Genomic DNA, 20,671 nt, shown 5'->3' with positions numbered 1-20,671 from the left:
GCCATCTGCACTCAGATCAATGAACTCTTTGTTCGTGATGCCAACCATCTATATTTTTTATAACGCAAGTATTACTGTTGGTAAGGTTGCATCGTGTTGCTAGATAGTATTACTACAAATTTTTTAATATTTTCTATGCTATTATATGAATATTATTGAATTTAAATGCATAACAGACAATTTAAACAGTAAAAATAACATAGAAATAAATATTACATAATTGCTAAAACATATGCAAAATTTAAATTCAAATTCTAAAGGTACTTTTATGCAATAAAATGTATTTTTGGGATATTTTGTAAAGTCCTAAGGTTTATGCGCAAAACTTCATGATTTACGTAATTTATAGAAACCACAGAGATTAATTTGCAAAATTTCTACATGCCCTTTTTCTTTTCTATTTCAGCCCCTTTATATTCTTTCTAGCCGGCCATCTTCTTCCTTTTCTTCTTCTCTTTTCTTATTCTGGCCAGCTGGCCGAGCCCAAGACTCCTAGTTGGGATGATTTGGATAGATCGGATCCTATAATGGGTTTCGGCCCAATTCCCTTCTCCCTTTCAGCTCCCTTTTTCTTTGTTGGATTTTATTTGCCTATTTTCCTAGTGGGCCTTTTGTCCAATCCACCTCCCACTTGACCTGTTGGCCTACTTGGCTTAGGTTACGATGTCGATTAGGGATTATCTCTAGCCGCCGCCACAGTCTTGGATTGGTCACGTGCAGGCGTAGGTGCAGGTGCGATGTGGCCGGTGGGCTTGCTGGCCCTTGGCAGCGCGGCATCGGAGAAGAGACCAATTGCAAGCAGAGGGTGGCGATGCTTTGGCATGTAGGCCGGATTGAGGTAGGAGGTGGAGGCGCGACTGGCTTCGGTCGTGCGCTATCAGGGGCGAGCGGATCTGAGTGGAATCGCTATGGGTAGCGGCTTCTTGCTGACAGCGACGACGGGAGGCGACCAAGTGTGTTAATGTGGCGGCGTGCTGCTGGGAAGGCCTCGGTAGGGGGGTGCGATGGCCACCGCAGTGCTGTACCAACTTGGCTGCTTCATGCAGCCACGTGGAGTGGAGGCGAGCACCAGCGAAGGCGGCTTTAGGCGGGCGCTGTCGGCTGGCTAAGCGGCGGCGCATGGCCGTCGTTGAGCCACGGCGGGTGGGGTGCAGGTAGTCGGCGCGGCACGCGGTGGCGCTACTTCGGGAGGCACCCTTCTTTTTTTTTATTTGTGGCGGTGGCCATCAAGCCACCATGTTCTGTGAAGGGTATGGCCACCAGTTTCCAGCCGACTGCGTGGTGGTGGCTTTAAGCCTCACCAGATCAGTAACGGGGTGTTCATTGCGATCACACCACTGTTCATTGTCACACACCCGAATTGCAATTCATGCTACTGTGTATTGAAATGTAAAGATCTATTCCAACACAAAAATAGTAGCAACGAGAAAACATACCAGACCGATCTCGTATCTTTCAATTCTAGAGAATATATTCGTGCCGCGTAAGGCATATAGGCTAGGACATGACATGTTCGCTTGATGACGATATCGATGCAATGCAGATCGATCACATGCAGATTCGTTCCGCTAGCTTGGTAGATAAAGTGTTGAAAAACCTCTGTTACCGGATGCAGTCCAGAGATCCGTTAAGAAAATAATTGCACAAATGAGATACAATATAGTGAAAAAACTTTTTTTTTATTCATCTACATCCTACAATGAGGTAGGCCTGGCAACGGGTCGGGTCGGGACCGGGTTCAGCCAGAACGAACCCGACCGAAACCCGAATTTAAAAACCGACTCGAACCCGAACCACATTGCGGGTGCAAAATTGAACCCGACCCCGAACCCCGTGGGGACCCGAAACCTGACGGGGACCCGTGGGCACCCGCGGGGACCCGAACATGCAGTAGTCACAGAACATGTACATTTTGAAGTACAGAAGTATGAACTGGTTACCTAACCATGAAAATGATGTACATAAAGTAGCAGATGCACCAAATAATGAAATCAACCATGAACCATGCATTCACACATGTACAAAAGTACAAAACCTAAAAACAACTAAACAACAAACATACAGAAGTACAAAACATGGTTTTATCAGCATCCTTACATAATAGCAAACCATCTCATGGTTTTATCCTCACATATCCACACATGAAAGACAATTCATAAATACCACTTTCACACTTGACACTTGACAGTAAGCAAGTAGCCAAAGCAACAAGCTACACAAGCCAACAACAAAATGAGTAGTACATTACTAGTTATTACAACACATCTTGCCCAATGACCAAATAACAATTAACAATAATAGTTGAAGATAAGTATGGAGCCACAACAAATTGTAGAGCTTCAATTCTTCCTCCAATTCTTCGTTCAATCAATAATAACTGAATCAAGTTCCTCCTAAATATAGAGAGCATCATTAGCACAATCATATGTTAAGTGATAGATAAGGATAACAATTAAAAAAAATGATAGAATGATATTACCATTTCTTCCTCTTCATCCTCAAGACAAGTCCTCAATGCGCTTGAAAAAGTGGATTGATGCCCTAATAACACAGTGTTCACAAGTTAGTGCATACACATGTTAGTTACACATAAGTATTGAAATATAGAAATGCATAAGTATTGTTACCTAACATATCAGCTCGAGACCAAGCTTGCATACACATAAGTGCTTCTACCATTTGTGGAGCAAGACTACTTCGAGATGGACTAATTATCCTCCCACCGGTACTAAATATTGACTCGGATGCTACTGTTGTCACGGGAATTGTCATAACATCTTGAGCAATCTTTCGCAAAGTAGGATATTTGAGCCCTGCATATTGCCACCAGTGTATGATATCCAAATCTTGTGTTCTAGGTAGCAGTGGCTCCTCCAAGTACAAATTCAGCTCTGTGCGCACATAAGAAAACATCGCAGCTGGTTGCTTTGCTATGTATTCATCGAATGTGTCAATCCAGTCATCATCATCTTTGGTCTGAGCAACAACACTAGCTCTAGTATCGGAACCATCTGTTGTTGCAATACCCTCCATGGTATCTTGGTATTGCAACACCAAGCTGTACAACAAGTCTCTAACCTTTTCAACGGGTTCCTTAGCTGCACTTTCTATCCCATTAATTTTGAGAAAAAGAGCATTCAACAATTGCAGTTTGTACCTAGGATCTAGGACAGCAGCAACAGCCATCAAACCATGAACATCTGACCAATATTTATTAAATTTCTCTTTCATCAACTTTGCCATTTCTTCTACCTTAGAGTTGCTGCTAGCTTGCCATTTCCTAATAGCCAAATAAATATTGCATATTTTGGGAAAGAAAAGATTTGCTGTTACATATCTGGTGCCTGACAATAACTCAGTAACATCATAGAACATCTTCAATCTATCACAAAGTTCTTTAGCAAAATTCCAATCATCCTTAGTTGGAGAACAAGGAGTAAACAATTTATCACGTTGAGCAAGGCGTTCAAAGACCTCTTGATACCCTATTGCAGTGCTAAGCATTAGATAAGTTGAATTCCATCTAGTTTTACAATCAAGAGCAATTCTTTTTTCATATGTAATGTTCATTTGGGAAGCCATTTTTTGAAACCTCTCATGCCTTTTAGGTGTGGCTGCCCAAAATCCAACACTATCTCGAACCCTTTCAATCCCCTTCTCCAAGACAGACATTCCATCTTTCACAATTAGATTTAATATGTGTGCAGCACAATGCATATGTAACAATTTACCCTGCAACATACAAGTGGAAAGTGGCAACTTATCTGTCATTCTCTCTATGAGATTATCGTTGGTGCTGCAATTATCAAGGGTTATAATGGACAGTTTCCTCTCAATGTGCCAATCCAGAATAACTTCATGAAGAACATCAGTTATTACTTCGGCAGTATGAGGGGCTGGAACATAAATGAACCTACACATTACAACATAGGAAACTTTAGTAGTGATTGAGGGGCTGTAACATAAAATTGAACCAATATAGAGAAGAAAGAACAAAATCAATATTACCTCACAATGAAACTTTTCAACCTCCACTCATCATCATGGTGATGTGCTGTCACTGCCATGTAGCCTTTCCTTTGATGATTTGCTGTCCATATGTCCGTGGTGACGGCAACACGAGATTGACATTGATGAAAGTACTTGACCATAGAATGCTTTTGCACTTCATACATATTCAGTATGTCATTCCTAATTGTGTTTCTAGACACCACTTTGAATGCAGGTTGCAATGCACCATAAAACTTTCTAAAGCCAACATGGTCCACAATAGATAGAGGGTACTCATGGACACATATCATAAGTGCAAGTTCTTTCCTAGCCACATCTTAATCAAACACATGTTTCTCTAAGGTAATTATCCCGTCTTGTGGGTTTGTTGTTAACTTAAGACTAGACTGTTTTAAGCCCTTTCTAACTGCTCGATCTGGACAAATCTCAAGGTGCCCATGCAAGTGTTTGGTACCATTTCTTGTCTCTCCTCCTAGAAGTTTCTTACACCATGTGCATTTAGCTTTCCATGCATTATTTATTTTAATTCTATCAAACTCTTACCAGACAGAAGATTTTAGTTTCCTCTTACTACCAGCAGTAACATCATCCTCTACCTCAAACACATCATCCGTACGAGTACCTTGAGATTCCAATTGCGTTGCTGAGCTAGATGGTTGTGCAACAGCATGACCACCAATTGCCCCACCAGCACAAGATCCACTAGTACTAGGAGTTGACATGTTCTGCATACCATAAATAGGAAGGACAGAACCTGGAAAAAAATATATAAGCTGATCAAAGACCATGACAACTAACAGGTCACTGAGAACCAACGTGCGCAATATGAATAGTAATGAATTATCATATTTACTCTTTCCATCATCAATCAAATATTATCTTTCAAGCACAAGTGTAACCTAGAGATAAGATATCAGAATGTGCTGGTACATGCTATAGAACTAAGATGATATCCATTCATCCCCAATTTTGCAATACCTGAACAATAAATTACAACACTATGACAATTACAACTTCTATCAATGCACAAGGAGGTAACATTCAGATAAGCCATACCAGTTGCTGCGCTGTTAGTGTGCTTCCTTGATATTAAATTTGGAAGAATTCTGCCCAGCCCAGTTGACAATACCTGAAACAGCAACAGCAAACAGCAGAAGGATCAGTTAGACTAAACTTGAACCATTTTTGCCCATCAGATAGCTGCAAAAGCCACAGTTTCACCTACTAGGAGTTGACATGTTCTACTACGAGTCAAAACTAATAAGGTTAAATGGTCTGCAAATGTGAGAACCATAAAAACATAACAGAAAAGAAGATTTGAGACCTGAACTTCCTGAATAAAGTTCAGACGAAGTGGCAGATGAGGAACCACATTTTGGTTGATAAAAAGTGCCTAATTTGTCTAGAATTTGACACACATTTCCTTAGTTCACCTTGTCTTTATGTGTTTGCATTTACAAAAGTGGCACTATGGATCACAGATCACTGGATTTTACAATTTATGACTTTATGTGCAAGAAATTTCAGGGATATCAATTGTTGTATAGTAAAAGAGGGAAATCAATCTCTGCACAAAATTAACATCTAGTCATCTACATCGCTACACAACATGTAACCATATACAAAATAATATCTTTCTCAGATCAGACCGTCGGTTTCTCTGTCTCTGCACAAAATGCACCCAAATACAAAGTGTAGGGAGAGGATCAGAGGAAGAACAAAGGGGAAGAGAGAAGTCGAACCTCAGTCGGGCGACTTGCAGAATGCAGAGGCAGGCAGGCAAGCTGAGCCGCTAAGGACGCGGTTGGCGGTCGGGCACTCGGGCGGTGAGGGCAGAGGAGGCGACGAATGGACAAAGAGGCGGGACGCGGTCATGTGGGAGGGAGAGGACGCTGCGCGAGAGGCCACCGTCTCCCAGCTACTGGACCCGAAGCAGCCCGAGGCAGGCAGCACGCCACCACCGCTGGCCCGTTGCAGGTCGACTGGTCAAGCTCCGGCGGGATCCTGGTGGGTTGGTGGCTGGCGCCTAGCGCAAGCACGGAACGCGCAAGCGCGGAACGCTCCGGCAGGACCCTGGCGGCTAGCGCGGACGGCTCGGCGGGACGGGCTACGGGCAGGGGCAGGCGCAGGAGTCAGGACGGCATGGAGGTGCAGGCGCCTGCGGGCTGCGGCGGGCGGCGGGCGGCGATGGATTTGTTGATTGGCGGTCCTGGCGGTCTGGCGGATGGGGAATTGCAGAATGCGCCATGCGGCCGGCCGGCTAGGGTTACGAGTCGTGGGCTACTGGGCTCATTGCTGGCTACGGGTTGCCTGGAGGCTGCGGGGTGCGGGCCCCCGTGAAAACCCCACGGATGATCATGTATCCCCGAACCCGACCCGACCCGTTGCGGGGACCCGACCCGCGACCCCCGCGGGTACAATTTCGCACCCGCCCCCACCCCCACCGGGTCTAAAACCCGCGGGGCCCTGACCCGACCCGACCCATTGCCAGGCCTACAATAAGGGATTCTGTCTCACATATATAATACCAAAACCTCTAAGAGATAGAATCGAATATTTAAAGAGATCAAAACGGACTAACATTCAATTATAAAACTTCTGATTTTTTAACACTTTTGACATTTAGCGGTGCTGGCTAGCTCCAGCTGGGTCAAAACAAGCAATTCAGGCTTTAACTACCATCCGAAAACGGCGTGTTTCTTACCATATCTAGTGATCTACAGCGAAGAAAAACATGAACAAGAGTTGATACGGTCCCCGTGGCATCCTCCTCTTCTTGTCGTCCTATTCTCCCAATGCAGAAAGATACAGTCTAGATCAGGATAACACCATGTACAACAGTCCATGCATAGAAAACACCCAGTACAAGAGTGTGCCGTGACGTACTTCCACGTAACTCGTAACGAAGATGTCGACCTTTTCTACTCGCCGTGATGGCACGATAATCGCTGACGTCGGTATCTAAGCGCAACGATCACCTTATCTGTTGTACGACTGTCATGTCTTCGGAGGTGTAAGCCACCCGCCTAAAGGACACCTCCCCACCCGCCCAAAGGACACCTCCCGCCTAAAGGAGAACGGAGCAGAAAGGGACCCGAGTCGTCGTACGCCCTTCCAAAGACAACAGATTTTATAGTTCAGCTTTCCCGGTCGCCTCAATAATGCACGATTTTATTTTTCTGCGAAGGGAGACGATCTCGCTGGTGTGAACGCTGATATGCTCTTGCTCCGGTCCGGAGCGCTACTCCTGGCCACAGACAGAGAAATGCTGAAGAACACCAGACGGAGATAAAGGATGAAAAGGGAAAGGACGGTGAGAAACAAGTTAAAATGAAGTTTATATATAATAAGCAATGGTTAAAGTTATTGATTTGGTTTGATGATTTTTGATATTGTATGAGCATGGTTGTGTTTGTCTATGTTTGAGACTAACAAAAGATATTTAAGTTGGAGTGTTTATCTCCAAGCTGGAAAATTTGCACTCATTGGATGATTCGGTATGTGAAAATTTAATCACATCGAATAATCCGGTGTTCAGATGAAGTTCACGTTGGAGCATTTCAATTCAGAGACAAAATTTAAAGTATTCATGGATTGTCAAATGTTCAAGTGAGGAGTACACCGGATGCTTTATCGGAGCATTTTTCAGAAGATGGTGCAAAATAGTTTGTCTAGTGTGATTGTACATATCGGATGGTCCGTCGATTGAAGCTGTGAACACCGGAGACTTCACCAGAGCTTTTTCCAGAAGGAGTTCAGAGGAGAAAAACATATACATACCGGATGGTCCGGCGATGAAGAGTTAGCAACACCGGATCATCCGGTGTTTACGATTTTTCTAGGATGAGCTTTTTGACAGATAATTTCGAGTTTAACTAATTGGAGATGGAGTTGTAGAAACATGTGCTTTGTCTTATGATATGCAGGTGATGGATGCAACTCGACGGTTTACGCGCGGGATGATTAGGGCTAAGCGATGTGCTTAGTGCTGGATAATCAAGGAGGCTGGGCGGAGTCAAGAGTGATCCAAATTATACACGTGGAGATCAAGCAAAGCGTAAAAAGGCGGATGAATGCGGCGTGTTGATAAAGTCAAGCGAAAGAGATGCCGGTGCAAGTGACAATGCGGCCTGAGGGATCGAAAGCAGAAGAGGCTTACCGGCAGTCAAGATCGCAAGACGAAATACACGTGTCATCATCAGGTTGCTTGCTTAAGGTGTAAGCAAGTAGCGCTGAGTCACGCTTTAAAAAACGTGTAAGATGGTTTCGCGGTTTGGCCTCAAAATCGTGCGAAGGTTAGGGTTGCACGTGGCATCATCACAAAGCTTACGTCATGACGAAGCTAAATCATGAAGGTTGTAGGGTCGTTCAATGGACAAAGAAAAAGTTAGACGAAAATACTTCCATAGTAAATAGGAGTGTATTGGAAGAGCAGAGCAAGAAAGGAACAAAGAAGCTTAAGGCTATAGAAGCTTCTAAAACCTATAAATAAATAGAGGGGATTGTGCTAGCCTCTTGACTAGCAATTTGAGAGCTTTTAGGAGAGAGTTCTAGGGTTTTAGAAGTAAGAGAGAGGAGTGCTTAGTCTAGGTGTTAGATTAGAGCTTTATAAGTAAAATACTTTGTAATCCGCTAAAATTATGATGTTTCTCTTAAAGTAATGAAGATGTTTACTCTTATACTTGCATTTATCTCCTTTTAGTTTCCCTCTTTTGACTCTCATATAAGTTTACAAGTTTTTAGTTTTTGTGGTGATTTTCAATTTTATTGAAGAGCTGAAATTTTTCATAGTATTGAAGTTATTGTTTTTATTGCTAGAGGGATAAGATTCATATATGAATTGGTCTTACCATCTAAACCTCTAAATCCATCCATTTAGAGAATTTCTTCACCCAGTACTTATATCTTTGAATTCGAGTGTTTTCTCATCTTTTTGTGAGTTCTTGATAGCCATGACACTTGTATTCATCTTATATGGAATTTAGAGTTCACATCAAGCCATTGGAACTACAATTTTTTTAACGGTATATTGGACTATGGTTTCCTTTAAGATGTTTGATGTGGATTATGTCTCTCAGATTTTAGCTTTTGCGGTTTTATTTTGAGATGTGTTAGATAAAAATTAGAATAGATCATCTAAGAAATTAGTGAGCCTTCTATTTACCTCTCTAACCGCTCTTTTCGGTGCTACTCATGAACACCACACGCCACACGAAATAGTCACCACAACTTTTTCGCAAAGCCAGGGGAGATATCGCGGATGCGCCTGTATCTATCTATCGACCGACCTCCTGCTTGCGTTGCGTAGCGTGGTGGTGCGGTCGCATGATTGCATCCGTGCAGCTCCCACGCGCCGCGGCCGAGCCGAGAGGGAGAGTGAATTCCAGCGAGAGATCTGCGAATCGTTTGCTCCGTGAATGGACAGCGGCGTCCGTGTACAAATTCATGATGGTTGCTCTAGAATTCTGGTAGGGCACAACAGCCCCCCGGCATCCCTGTCGATTCGGGCACTCGCCAACGCCCCGAAATCTCAGCGTGCAGCCCTGGTGATGTTTCGGTGCTGGACGGGCACGGGATGGTTGCATATTGCCGCGCACCACGCAAGTGCTGGTGCTCTTCCTCGCGAGCAGGACATAATGCCCAAGAGTCAGGAGATGAGGTGCCGTTGCGTGACCATGGCACCATGCCTAGCGAGCTGGCGCGGGCGAACGGGGGCAGGGGGCAGGCACACGGTCGTGTAAAGGTGGAGTGGCCGAAACAGCGTGCTCCAACGGCCGAATCGATCGGGCGTGGTGTACGGATGAGGGCGTACGGTTTCGTACAGTGCTCGCAGCCACGTGTAGAATCCCACCATTCGAGGTCGCTGAATGGCACAGTTCCCAAGCATCCGAGTCTGGCGTAGGCGGCCGGAGATAGGCATGAAATGAATTGAAGGAGGTGGGTGGGTGCTGACGAGTCAAACCAGGCGCTTGAAAAGAAACCGAGGATACTCTCATACAGAACGTCGGGGTAGCATCTGTTACACTACTCTCGGCGAGAATCCGATAAGTTCGTGTATGTAAATGGAAGATTCATCAACCCGGTTTGTTCGCTCGGTCGTGGATTTGCTAACAAAAGTTAATCATACTGAAGAAATTCTGGTGATTTGAAGATGAACCCGCAGATTCGGAACAAGAATAGTGGCCTATATATAATCCAAAGGGAAACAAAGAACCGCATACACCAGTTAAACAGGAACAAGAATCGAAAGAACAAAATTAGCCAGCCAGCCCCTTCCGATGGAAACACATATGTACACCATCCGCCTGCACCACCGGCCGGCGGCGGTCAGGGCTCTCTATCTCCTAACGACTGATGCAGTGATGCTATGCTACCACCTGCCGAAGCCCTTCTTCCCGGCGGCCGCCACGGCGGCAGCGCGCTCGAACCGCGCGGCGGGGCAGGGGATGGTGATGCCGCCGGGGTGCTGGAAGCCGAACTCCTCCTCGGCCTCCTTGAGAAGCTCCCCGAACATGGGGTGGTTGAAGTACACCACCGGCACCACGTACCTCATCGACTCCCCGGGCGCGGCACCGCCCACGTACACCGCCACCTGCCCCTTGGGCGTGGACACCGCCTCGCTGCCGTCCAGCATCCGGTTCCCGCCCGCCGCCCACCCGAGGCTCAGCCGCCGCGCCAGCGACCGGCCCCACCGCAGCACCGGCGCGAGCTTCTTGGCCGCGCGCTCCGTGCAGTCGACGCCGGAGCAAGGCTGCTGGAGACGGAGGTAGCCTCCCCGGCGCCGGCGGCGCCGGCCGCAGAGCGCCCACCTCCAGAGGCTGAGCAGCTTCCGGCCGAGCCGGAACCCTCCATGGGACCTCCTTACCATAGCGAGATCTCGAGAAACCGCAGAAGGTCTCGCCTTTCTTGAGTTCTTCCCCTCCCTAAGCAGGGCGTTAATGGTGGGGGTGGGAACGGAAGCGCGGGGGTGACGTCGTGAGGCTGAGAGGAAGGACTGCGACGAGAGGAGACCCCGACTGTTTTATAAGCCACCGGCGTGTGAGCGACATGAAAGAATCAGAAGTGTGGAAACGTGAAAACCGCTCGGTGGCGATGTTACAATCGGCAGGGTACGACTTGATTTATAAGATAGTTATATAACGAATTAATTAAATCAAAACTATCAAATTTAATCCATAATATATTTTACCCTGATCGATTATATCTATCACTAAACAATTACGTATGATTACAAAAGATTCAACGATTATATTCCTTATCTCTAATAGCCCCCCTTAATCATAACCGTGCTAGGTTAAAATTATGCTTGAAGTTCTCCGGCTGTTTGAAAGGTAACGTAAAACCATCTGCGACTTGATCACTGAAGGAATAAAATCAATCTCCAATAATTTTCTTGATACACGTTCTCTTACAAAATAATAGTCCACCTCAATATGTTTTTTCTTGGTATGAAACACTGGATTAGCAGAAAAATATTTAGCATCAATATTGTCATATCAAAGTTTAGCTACCTTCAGACTTTGTATCTGAATTTCCTGCAATAAGGTTTGAATACACATAATTTCAGCAGTAGTATTAGCAATCGCCTTATACCCCGTTTCTTTACTGGACATTGACACTGTAGGTTATTTGTGTGCACTCCATAAGACAAGATTAGAACCCAAGAATATAGCAAAACCTCCGGTAGACCTTATGTCATCCAGATATCCTGCCCAATATGCATAAAAAGAATCCACTGATAAGTAAGAAATTGGATATACCAATCTTTAGTCCAACTTACTGGGCTGTTTCAAATATCTTAAAATTCTTTTCACAACAACCCAATGTGTTTCAGTAGGAGCATAAAAAAAATAGACACACCTTATTCATAGGAAAAGCGATATTAAGTCTAGTAAGAGTCAAATATTGTAATGCACCAACTATACTGTTGTATTGTGTGACATCATTAGAACCCAACGGCACTCCTTCAAAAGCTGATAATTTTCTGACAAGAGAATATTAACTAACTTACATTCTGACATACCAACTCTCTTAAGTAAATCATATACATATTTCTCGTATGTCAATATAATACCATCACGTACCTTGTTGACTTCTATACAAGAAAATAGTGTAGTTCTCTCGAGTCATTCGATGCAAATTCTTGTTTTAGCTTGCGCAATAGTCCTAATGTCGCAGCTTGAGTTGAACTCACAACAATTATATCATCCACATAAATCAACACAAACATAGTTATATCACTATTGCTGAAATAAAATAATGAAGTGTCTATCTTTAACGATTTGAAATCAAGGTTATACAATTTTGCACTCAATCGGGAATACCATATACGAGGTGCTTGTTTTAACCTATATAGAGCTTTATCTAATTTGCACATATAATTTGGCATCGTTTTATCATCATACCCCAGAGGCTGCCTCGTATAAACACCTTCCTCTAAAATACCATGTAAGAAGGCATTTTGAATATCTAATTGATGTAAGTTACACTCTTTAGAGATAGCAGTAGACAAAATAATTTTTAATATAGCTGCTTTAACAACAAGACTAAAAATATCTTCATAATCTATATCATATCTCTGTTTAAAGCCTTTAGCAACTAGTGTTTTATTTATGTCTAAGCTCTCATCCGATTTACGTTTGATCTTATAGACCTATTTACAATCTATGAGATTCCTGCCCTTATGTGGTGGAACTAGGTGGTATGTTTTATTTTTTTTATTAAGGCATCATACTCTAAATACATAGCATGTTTTCAGTTATTATCATGTAAGGCTTCATTAATATCCTGAGATTCACCAGTAGACGTAAAATTACCCTAACGAATTCTGCCATCAGTGAATAGCTTCGATTTTACTATGTCATGTTGTAGTCGAGTTCTTGGACGTGTTGAAGTTGTTGGCGCATTCTCAGGTGCTATAGGTGCATCAACCGCATCGGATCCAATAGGGGAATTATTTTCGGGATTGATCCCTTGACAGAGCTAGACTCAACATCTGATCCGGGGCAGGTTCGACCGGTGGAGGAGAACCACCAGCCCCGTTTTGCCGCATGTCATGAGCCTGAGGTGAGCATGCAATGTTTGAACTTGCGACGTTTGGACTCACAACGTTCGGATGCGTGGGTGATGTCGAGGTTACGTGCAGCCCGCCTAGCCACGCGTCTTGATGCGGTACGCGCTCCGTGAGCTCTTCGTAGGATCCTTTTGAGCCTGGAATAGATCCCGACGGTGACCTGCCCCGTTGCTCGTTAGGTGAATCAGTCTGGGATCTATAGCCTAGGTGATTTTCCGTTGCATTTTTATGTGCTTCCTGTACATTCTCAATTAAAACGTTAGTTCTAGGAATATTAGCCAATTGATCACCTAACAATTCATTCTCGGCCCGAGGATTAGCTAAGGTTGGAGGAAGGAGAAGAAATTCAGATCGCAATTGGGAGCCGACATTAGGATGCAAATTAGAGAAGGAAAAAACATTCTCATCAAAGACAACACCTCTTGAAATATAGACACGCCCTATAGACACATCCAGATACTTGAAGCTTTTATGAAGATTATTGTATCTAAGAAAAACACATTGTTTGGATCGGAAATACAATTTGTGGTTATTGTATGGATGAAGATTAGGCCAGTATGCACACCTAAAAACTCTCAAGGATGAGTAATCAAGTTTTGTATGAAACAAGCGTTGTAAAGGAAAAAAAATTATGACTTTATTAGGAGTGCAATTAATCAAGAAAGTGGCACCAAAAACGCTTCATCTTAAAATTTAAGAGGCATATGAGTATGTGCTAAAAGTGACAACCCTACTTTAACAACGTTTTTAGGCTTGCGGTCAGCTGCACCATTTTGCTGGTGCACATGTGGGCAAGAAACAAGATGTGTTATACCAACTTTATTAAGCTTTTCATATTCACCTCCTTAATCTGTTTGTATAGCAATAATTTTTCGATCAAACAAACACTCAACGAGATGTTGAAAATCATAGAACTTCTGAAACACTTCGGATTTAAATTTTAAAAAATATATCCAAATAAATTTGCTAAAGTCATTAATAAAACTGTCATAATACTTCGGTTTGGTTTGGCTCTGCTTGGCCAGTGGCTTGATTCTTGCGAGGAAGGCTACGATTCAGCGGATTTTTCGTCGTCGTGGCAAGGCGGCGTTTGTTCGGTAATGGCTGGTCTGCTTCGGACGGGCGTGGTCCATGATTCCTTCGGCTCGAGGGAGAGGTCGCCCGACCCATTTCCATTTGGCTAGGCTGCTTTGTTCGCTTTCCTCGACAACCACAAGAGAAATCCACGCGTTATGTTTTTTTTTTTCCAAACAGCTTTTGTTCCACGATGTCCACTTAACCACTGACTTGAGATAGACGGTGATTACATTGTCGAAGTAATTTATGTTCTTTTATCGGCCACATCGATCGTTGATTGGATCGAGTTGCTTTTCACTGTAGAGTGGGGATTGTTTAGTACCATTTTCCTTGGTGTAACCGGGAAAGCTAATCTCGCTCTATGCTACAAATGGAGCAGGAGCACTCACGTCACGGAATTTAACCCATACCTCAAATCCAAATCCACCTCATTTTCGTACGGCCCGTCAAACAACTCCCCAGCCTGCACTGTCGTTTTTCGCCAGGTCGACTAAACACGCATACTTTTTGGCTGCGTGCAGAAAATTTTGTCTCTTCAGATAATTGCCGAGCGAATTGAACTCACACTGTTGCCTCGGATCAGCTCGACTGGAAAAACTCATCAACGTTCTGCTGGGACACACAGGCCTTATCTGGCACACGTGTGGTCAGCCAAGCATGTTGCTGCCAATCTGCGCTGAAGTCACAGGGCGTGGCAACAGAACACTACTGTCCTCTGATAAAGTAATCCGTCTATCTAAACTACCCATTAAATATTGGGACCAAATCTGAAATGTTGCTATACATCTCTATTACTTAAAAAACATTAGTGTTTTTTTTTTTCATAGTCTACCTCTCTACATCTTGCCCACATCTTAACATGTGGGCCCTCTCCAATCCCGATTCCGCGCCCCTGCTCCTAGCCCTAGCAGCCGCCATCTTCCTGCCTTCTCCTACCGTCGCCTCCAAATTCCCCCACGCTACTCCACTCCGCGCTCGATCTCTGTACGTCACCTCCAGATCCCCCCTCGTTGCTCCGCTCCGCGCTCGCCCCTCATCTCCTCCCTCCTCGCCTCGACCTCTTCACGCCCCGCTCCTCTAGACCCCCCTTGCCGCTCCACGCTTCGCTCCCGCGCGTGCCTCTGGGAGTCTATCGACGCACTCTACCCGCTTGCCGCTGATCTCCTCGCGCTCCGTGCCTCTAGATCCCCCTCCCCTCACCGTTCCACGCTCCGCGCTCCGCGCTCGCTTCTCACCCCTCATCTCCTTCCTTCGCTCCGCGCTCACCTCCACCATGGCCTCCGCACTCGTCATCGCCGGTGAGGGCCACTTCTTCTCCAACGGCCTCGACATCGAGTGGGGTGGGGATCTCCAGCGCGCGCCTCTAGGAGCTCGTCAACGCACTCTCCCCACCTTGCGTTGTTGTATCCAAGTTCGCATCCTCGCCGTTGCGACCGACCACACCCCTCCGCCGCCACTGGCCTCCCCTCCAGAGCCAGTGAACAGTTCAAGCCGCCTCCTCTGGGAGCTTGCGTAGTGTAAGAAGGTTGTTTCCCCAGGAAGAAGCACCCGCCGCGACGCTTCATACTCAAGCTGTCGCTCGACGACGAGCGCCTCACCCAGCGGTTCCTCAGTAGCTTGCAGATATTGATGAAGGTGCTCCCACTCCTCTCCTCCTACCTCCCCTTTCTATCGCTCTCCGTTGCTGACAGGCCTTGGATGGACAAGTACCTTCTCGAAGTCAAGCAGGCGTGAGGGTACCCGCTCGCACTCTTGGAGACGCTCGACGAAGGGTACGAATGCCTTTGTGCCACTTCAACGTGCTGCTCTACCTCACGTTCTAGCACCTGGACACCTCCTACGAGCGCACGTGGATGTGGCACATCCACAATAGCCACTCCAGGCTCTGGTTCCTAGGCTAGTACGTGCTAAAGCTCGCCTTCTGTGAGTTCTTGGAGAGGTACCCCATGGAGTCACCTGGGCCGATGAGGGAGCGGGTGTTCGCTCTTATTGGGAAGAAGGTGCTTCCCAAATGGATCAAGGTGGCCAGTTTGCATAATTTAGTGTTTCCTTACGATGATTGGGATAAGATGATACGCAAGGATAGGGAGCCACCGTCCAAGTGAGTGTTCATGTTCTTATCCATTTACTGAAAGTGTGTGTTCCTTTCTTATGCTGGAAATATGCAATTAGAAGTGTAGAGATGGAACTTTGTTTCTAATGATAAATTAGGATAATTTGAGTAGTTAGTGGTCGGTGTGTGCAAAATGAAGTAACCACATCTTCCCTGAATATTTGCATTGCAATTAAAAGGACACAACATGGTTAGGTGGTTAGATATCCTGACTGCTTTATGTCGACAGCGATATAGGGCTTGTTAACCTTGTTGGCACATTGGTAGTGGACTTTTTAAATATATTTGGTTAGCTTTAAGCATGATAATATTAACAGGGGACATAAAAAGGATCATATCTTTTTTTTCTTTGTGTCATTGTATAATTCAATGTTACATGTTGAATATTTTATAGCCTTTGTTGCCAATTTGTCTCCAAGCATGCCTAAATGTTATATTAATTCACTGTTACAATATTCTATCACTTTATGTTGTATTGCTCTGTACCCTTTTTGATGTGCTAATCCGCTGTGGGAAAATTTGTAGCATGAGAATATGGAGCACATAACCATATCTTCACACCTTCATGCTACTACCGTGTGTTGTGGAGGACATTCTTTCTGAATTTCTTATTTCTTACAGCAATGTTTGTTGCTAGATGGTGTACATATCTAGTAAACTTTTAGTAAATGTCTATATGTGTCTCTCGGCTGTATTCTGGGTATTGTTTGGAGCTATATATTTGTGCTTTGGAATGCCTGAAGTGTATCGAGTCCTTTTTGAAGCATTTGGGATGGATCCTGACGATGAGAGCCGTCTGACAAAATTGCGACGCCAACTAGAGGATGTTGATTATGTTTCAGTGCAATTTGAAAAGAAACAACTCACGTGGCAGTATGTTACTGCCTACAGGTTATTGGCTCTTACTATTTTTTTATCCTATATCTTCACTCTTTGCTTCTTTCTTATCTTGTTATATCTCATGCAGCAACCTCCAGATGTTCTTTTCGCTCATCCTAGGGTTTTTTCGAGCTTGTGTGCCACTAGGCATGCATCGTTTCAAAGGAAATATATGGGATTTTGATAATAGACCCAAGATCATGGACACCCTAGGATATCCCTTGCCCATAAATGACAAAATTCCAAAAATCACACAAGAAATGAATATAGAGCTTAGACTTAGTCTTCAGGTAATTCGACATCCCCAGACCACTTTTTGTTCGCTTCTGTTATTCCTTTCAAAAGTTTGTTTGACTATCTGCAAATCATGTTTTAAGCATATTACATGCTCATAGCCTTTTAAAATTCTGTTTCCTGTAGCAACTTTAATCTCTATTATTTATAAAGCACGTAGTGCATTTTATTTCTGTTGATGGTCTCTATTGATATAAACAATAACTTATATATACTTAATATCATATTGTACAATTTTTATTTTTATTATAACTTATGGACACTCAACTAAGTTAACCCACATTTGCTGCGTTCCAAAGTTTCAGAAATAGGGCCGTGTTGGCCACATATGGGGCAGAAAGGCAGAAACATGACATGTGGATCCTGTCCTGTTGCTCTCTCCCAGACCAAAAGTAAGCTGCGCCAGTTGCATCTCCGAATCGAACTTTCGGCGAAGGCCGTACGGGCTCAGTGGAGGGGACTAAACGACTTTTCTGATTTGTTAATGATAACACCTGACACCATGTTTGGGCAAGAACTAGTGTGAGCATACATTCATGCATCGGCACACCAGCCTGTGCCTGCATGGTGAGTCATTCCACAAGCACCGCTTGTGGAATGTTGGGCACTCGCGTGCAGTTGATTCACCTACCCCCGTGAAAATGCTGGACACCACGACACGGCACTGAAGATATCAGTGTCTTGTCCACAAAATAAAAATTAACACGTCTAGTTGATTTACTGGTTTTAGGGCGTCTCTAAAACTGCACCGCAACTAGTTATTAATGTGCAGTTAGTTTAATATATTTCAACAGACATACAGACTTTTAATACTCTATTATATACGGATCTATATTAAATTAGAAGAAAATAATATAATTAGTTCATCAAAATGGTTATAGTTATTTATTGTGTAATCTATATATGTGTTAGGGGAATCATCATTAATAACTTCTGACGTCCTTTGACCCCGGAAGTCTAGGCTCGAAGATCGTTAGGCTCCGGTCTCCTTCGGGGCCTAGGGCTCCGAGGCGGTCCCGAAGGTCGTGCCTCCGGAGACCCGGAGCTATCCAAGCATTGTAAAAGATCAACCAGGAAGAGCCCGCAAGCCGCCCCTCACGTGTAGTGAGGTGACCAATATTTAATGCTAGTGCAGTGGTGACCGCCTGACACAATAGCGTAAGTGGTGGGCGCCTGACATGCTAGTACAGTGCGACGCTGGGCAGAGGGCTCGCTGGGGCGATGAGCTCAGGAGTTAGGAGGGGAGTGATACGTTGGAGCCGAGCCATGAGAGCTATAGAGATGAGCCAATTCGCCCGCCCGTCACGCTGGACGAGCTAACGTAGTCCACATAGCAGGATCCGTAGTTATATGACGGCCACGTGTGACAGTCAAAATGATATATGGATTTAAAAGTATCTAAAAACATTTCAAAATTTATATATATAAGATTGAATTGAAAGTTCAGGTTAATGGGTAAGTGAAAAAAACACCGTCGTCATACAAGTGGGTTTTTACGATTTTCATTTTTACGAAAGACCACACGCGAATCCACCCAGATTCCAGGTGCGCGCACAGCGCCGATGGGTGCTCTGCTTCGTGTGGTGCCTGGGGAAGGTCGGTTAAAAGTCTAGAAAGTGACAAAAAGGCTACGGGGGTAACAACCGAGGGAGGCAGGGACGCAGGCAGGGCGGTAGCGTGCCGGACGTCGACGGCCGCGCGGACGGAACGTGTCCGTGCAGAGCGCAAGTAGCAGCCGCAACGCCGGGAGTGCGGGACAATCAGACAAAACGCTCATTGGATTGCTGGCTCAGTGGCTAGTACGGAACACTGGGAAAAGCTACCGTGCCGACCAGTCCGTCCTCCTGCGTACGGCGACTGGCATGTATTCTGACGGACTGGCTACTTATTTTATTTTTATTTTTGCGAGCGAGCCTACGTATTTTTTGGCTGTCGAAAATAATTCATGTGCGCACATGTCGACTGCGCTTAGATCTTGCTTACCTGTACGGTTCATGTGCGCACATGGATCATTACAAATCGAATAGGATGTCACGAGCCACGACAAGTTTGGAAGTAGCAGACAAGACCTATCGGCTTGTGTGGATGAAGAGGAGACACCAACTAATTTATGTTGGGAGCAGAATGCAACAAATACGGCGAAGGTTCGCGGCAGGGGCCAGTGCAACTCGGACATACAGTACAATGCAGCAGAATTGTCTAGTTTATGTCTCCTCCGGGGAGATCATGTGGTCCTTATTTAATATTTCCTTCAATCACAACTTATATATAAATGTTGTTTTAGTTATGTGCAATTAATATTTTCAAACTCAGTTATAAATTATTTTTTACTACTGAATTCGAATATTTGAAAATAATATAAATATATTTGTCTTGAAAAGTAGTTTATAATCATATATACTTTGTAATATTATATAAACAAATTACACTAAAAAGTAGCTATTGAAGATATGTTTTGAGGACCATATCAATATTCAAAATAAAACTTATTTATAGCTGAAGAGAATACTAAGCTAACAGAGATCGGTGCAAGTACTGATCAAACTTCAGGTGGAGCAATATCGAGTGATGTGTGTACATTGGGTAACAACATTTGTCAATTCTACGGGTTGCGTGATTTTAAAATTCATACCATGTGTCGTCATGAAAAATGGCAAACCACACTCTAAATTATCGGTGGAGCTAACACGCATGACAAATTTAAGTAATAGTAAAAATAGACGCTTACACATACCATTATATTGAAACCACACAAACAAGACTACAGACAGTAAAATAGCAACATATTTAAAGATTTAAGACAATACTTCTCATAAAAGTATGTAGTAACGAGGCGTTGCTAGGGTTTTGTTTTGGCCGTCCCGACATCGATCACACCTCAGGTTGCGAGCAACGAGCAGATGCTAAACACCATATTACGCAAGCAGTCGAGGCGTCTGAATAATCAAGGCGTTGTCGCGTCGAGTAGAAGGGGGCGGCGGGCGGCGTACAGGCTATGTACGTGAGGACTGGACCGATTGGTGTTTCATCAGAGCAATTGGGAGTCGATAATCACTTGGAGCTGCAATACTGGCGGCACAAAATGCTAGTACTACACCACAAGTCAATCCTATTATCCTGGCTAGAAAATTCCAAAATACATCCATGAGTCAGATATGCATCCGCAGGGACTCGCCGGTACCCTACGGCACCAAGGTCCAGAGCACCACTTGGACTCCAAAATA

At 44.5% G+C, this 20,671-nt stretch overlaps 1 protein-coding gene and 1 pseudogene across 1 annotated transcript; one reads left to right on the top strand and one right to left on the bottom strand.

The window, feature by feature from the left end:
- Positions 1-10,175: 10,175 nt before the first annotated feature.
- LOC133888574 (auxin-responsive protein SAUR36-like) lies at positions 10,176-11,070 on the bottom strand. Its single transcript, XM_062328872.1, has one exon. It carries the CDS (start codon positions 10,877-10,879, stop codon positions 10,382-10,384), a length of 498 nt encoding a protein of 165 aa, XP_062184856.1. The 5' UTR covers positions 10,880-11,070; the 3' UTR covers positions 10,176-10,381.
- A 4,364-nt stretch (positions 11,071-15,434) lies between these two features.
- On the top strand, positions 15,435-17,582 carry LOC133889541 (ribonuclease III domain-containing protein RNC1, chloroplastic-like; annotated as a pseudogene).
- Positions 17,583-20,671: the final 3,089 nt, after the last annotated feature.

Source organism: Phragmites australis, chromosome 13 (genome assembly GCF_958298935.1).
Source record: "Phragmites australis chromosome 13, lpPhrAust1.1, whole genome shotgun sequence".
NCBI lineage: Eukaryota > Viridiplantae > Streptophyta > Magnoliopsida > Poales > Poaceae > Phragmites > Phragmites australis.
This window is presented reverse-complemented; position numbering and strand designations above follow the sequence as displayed.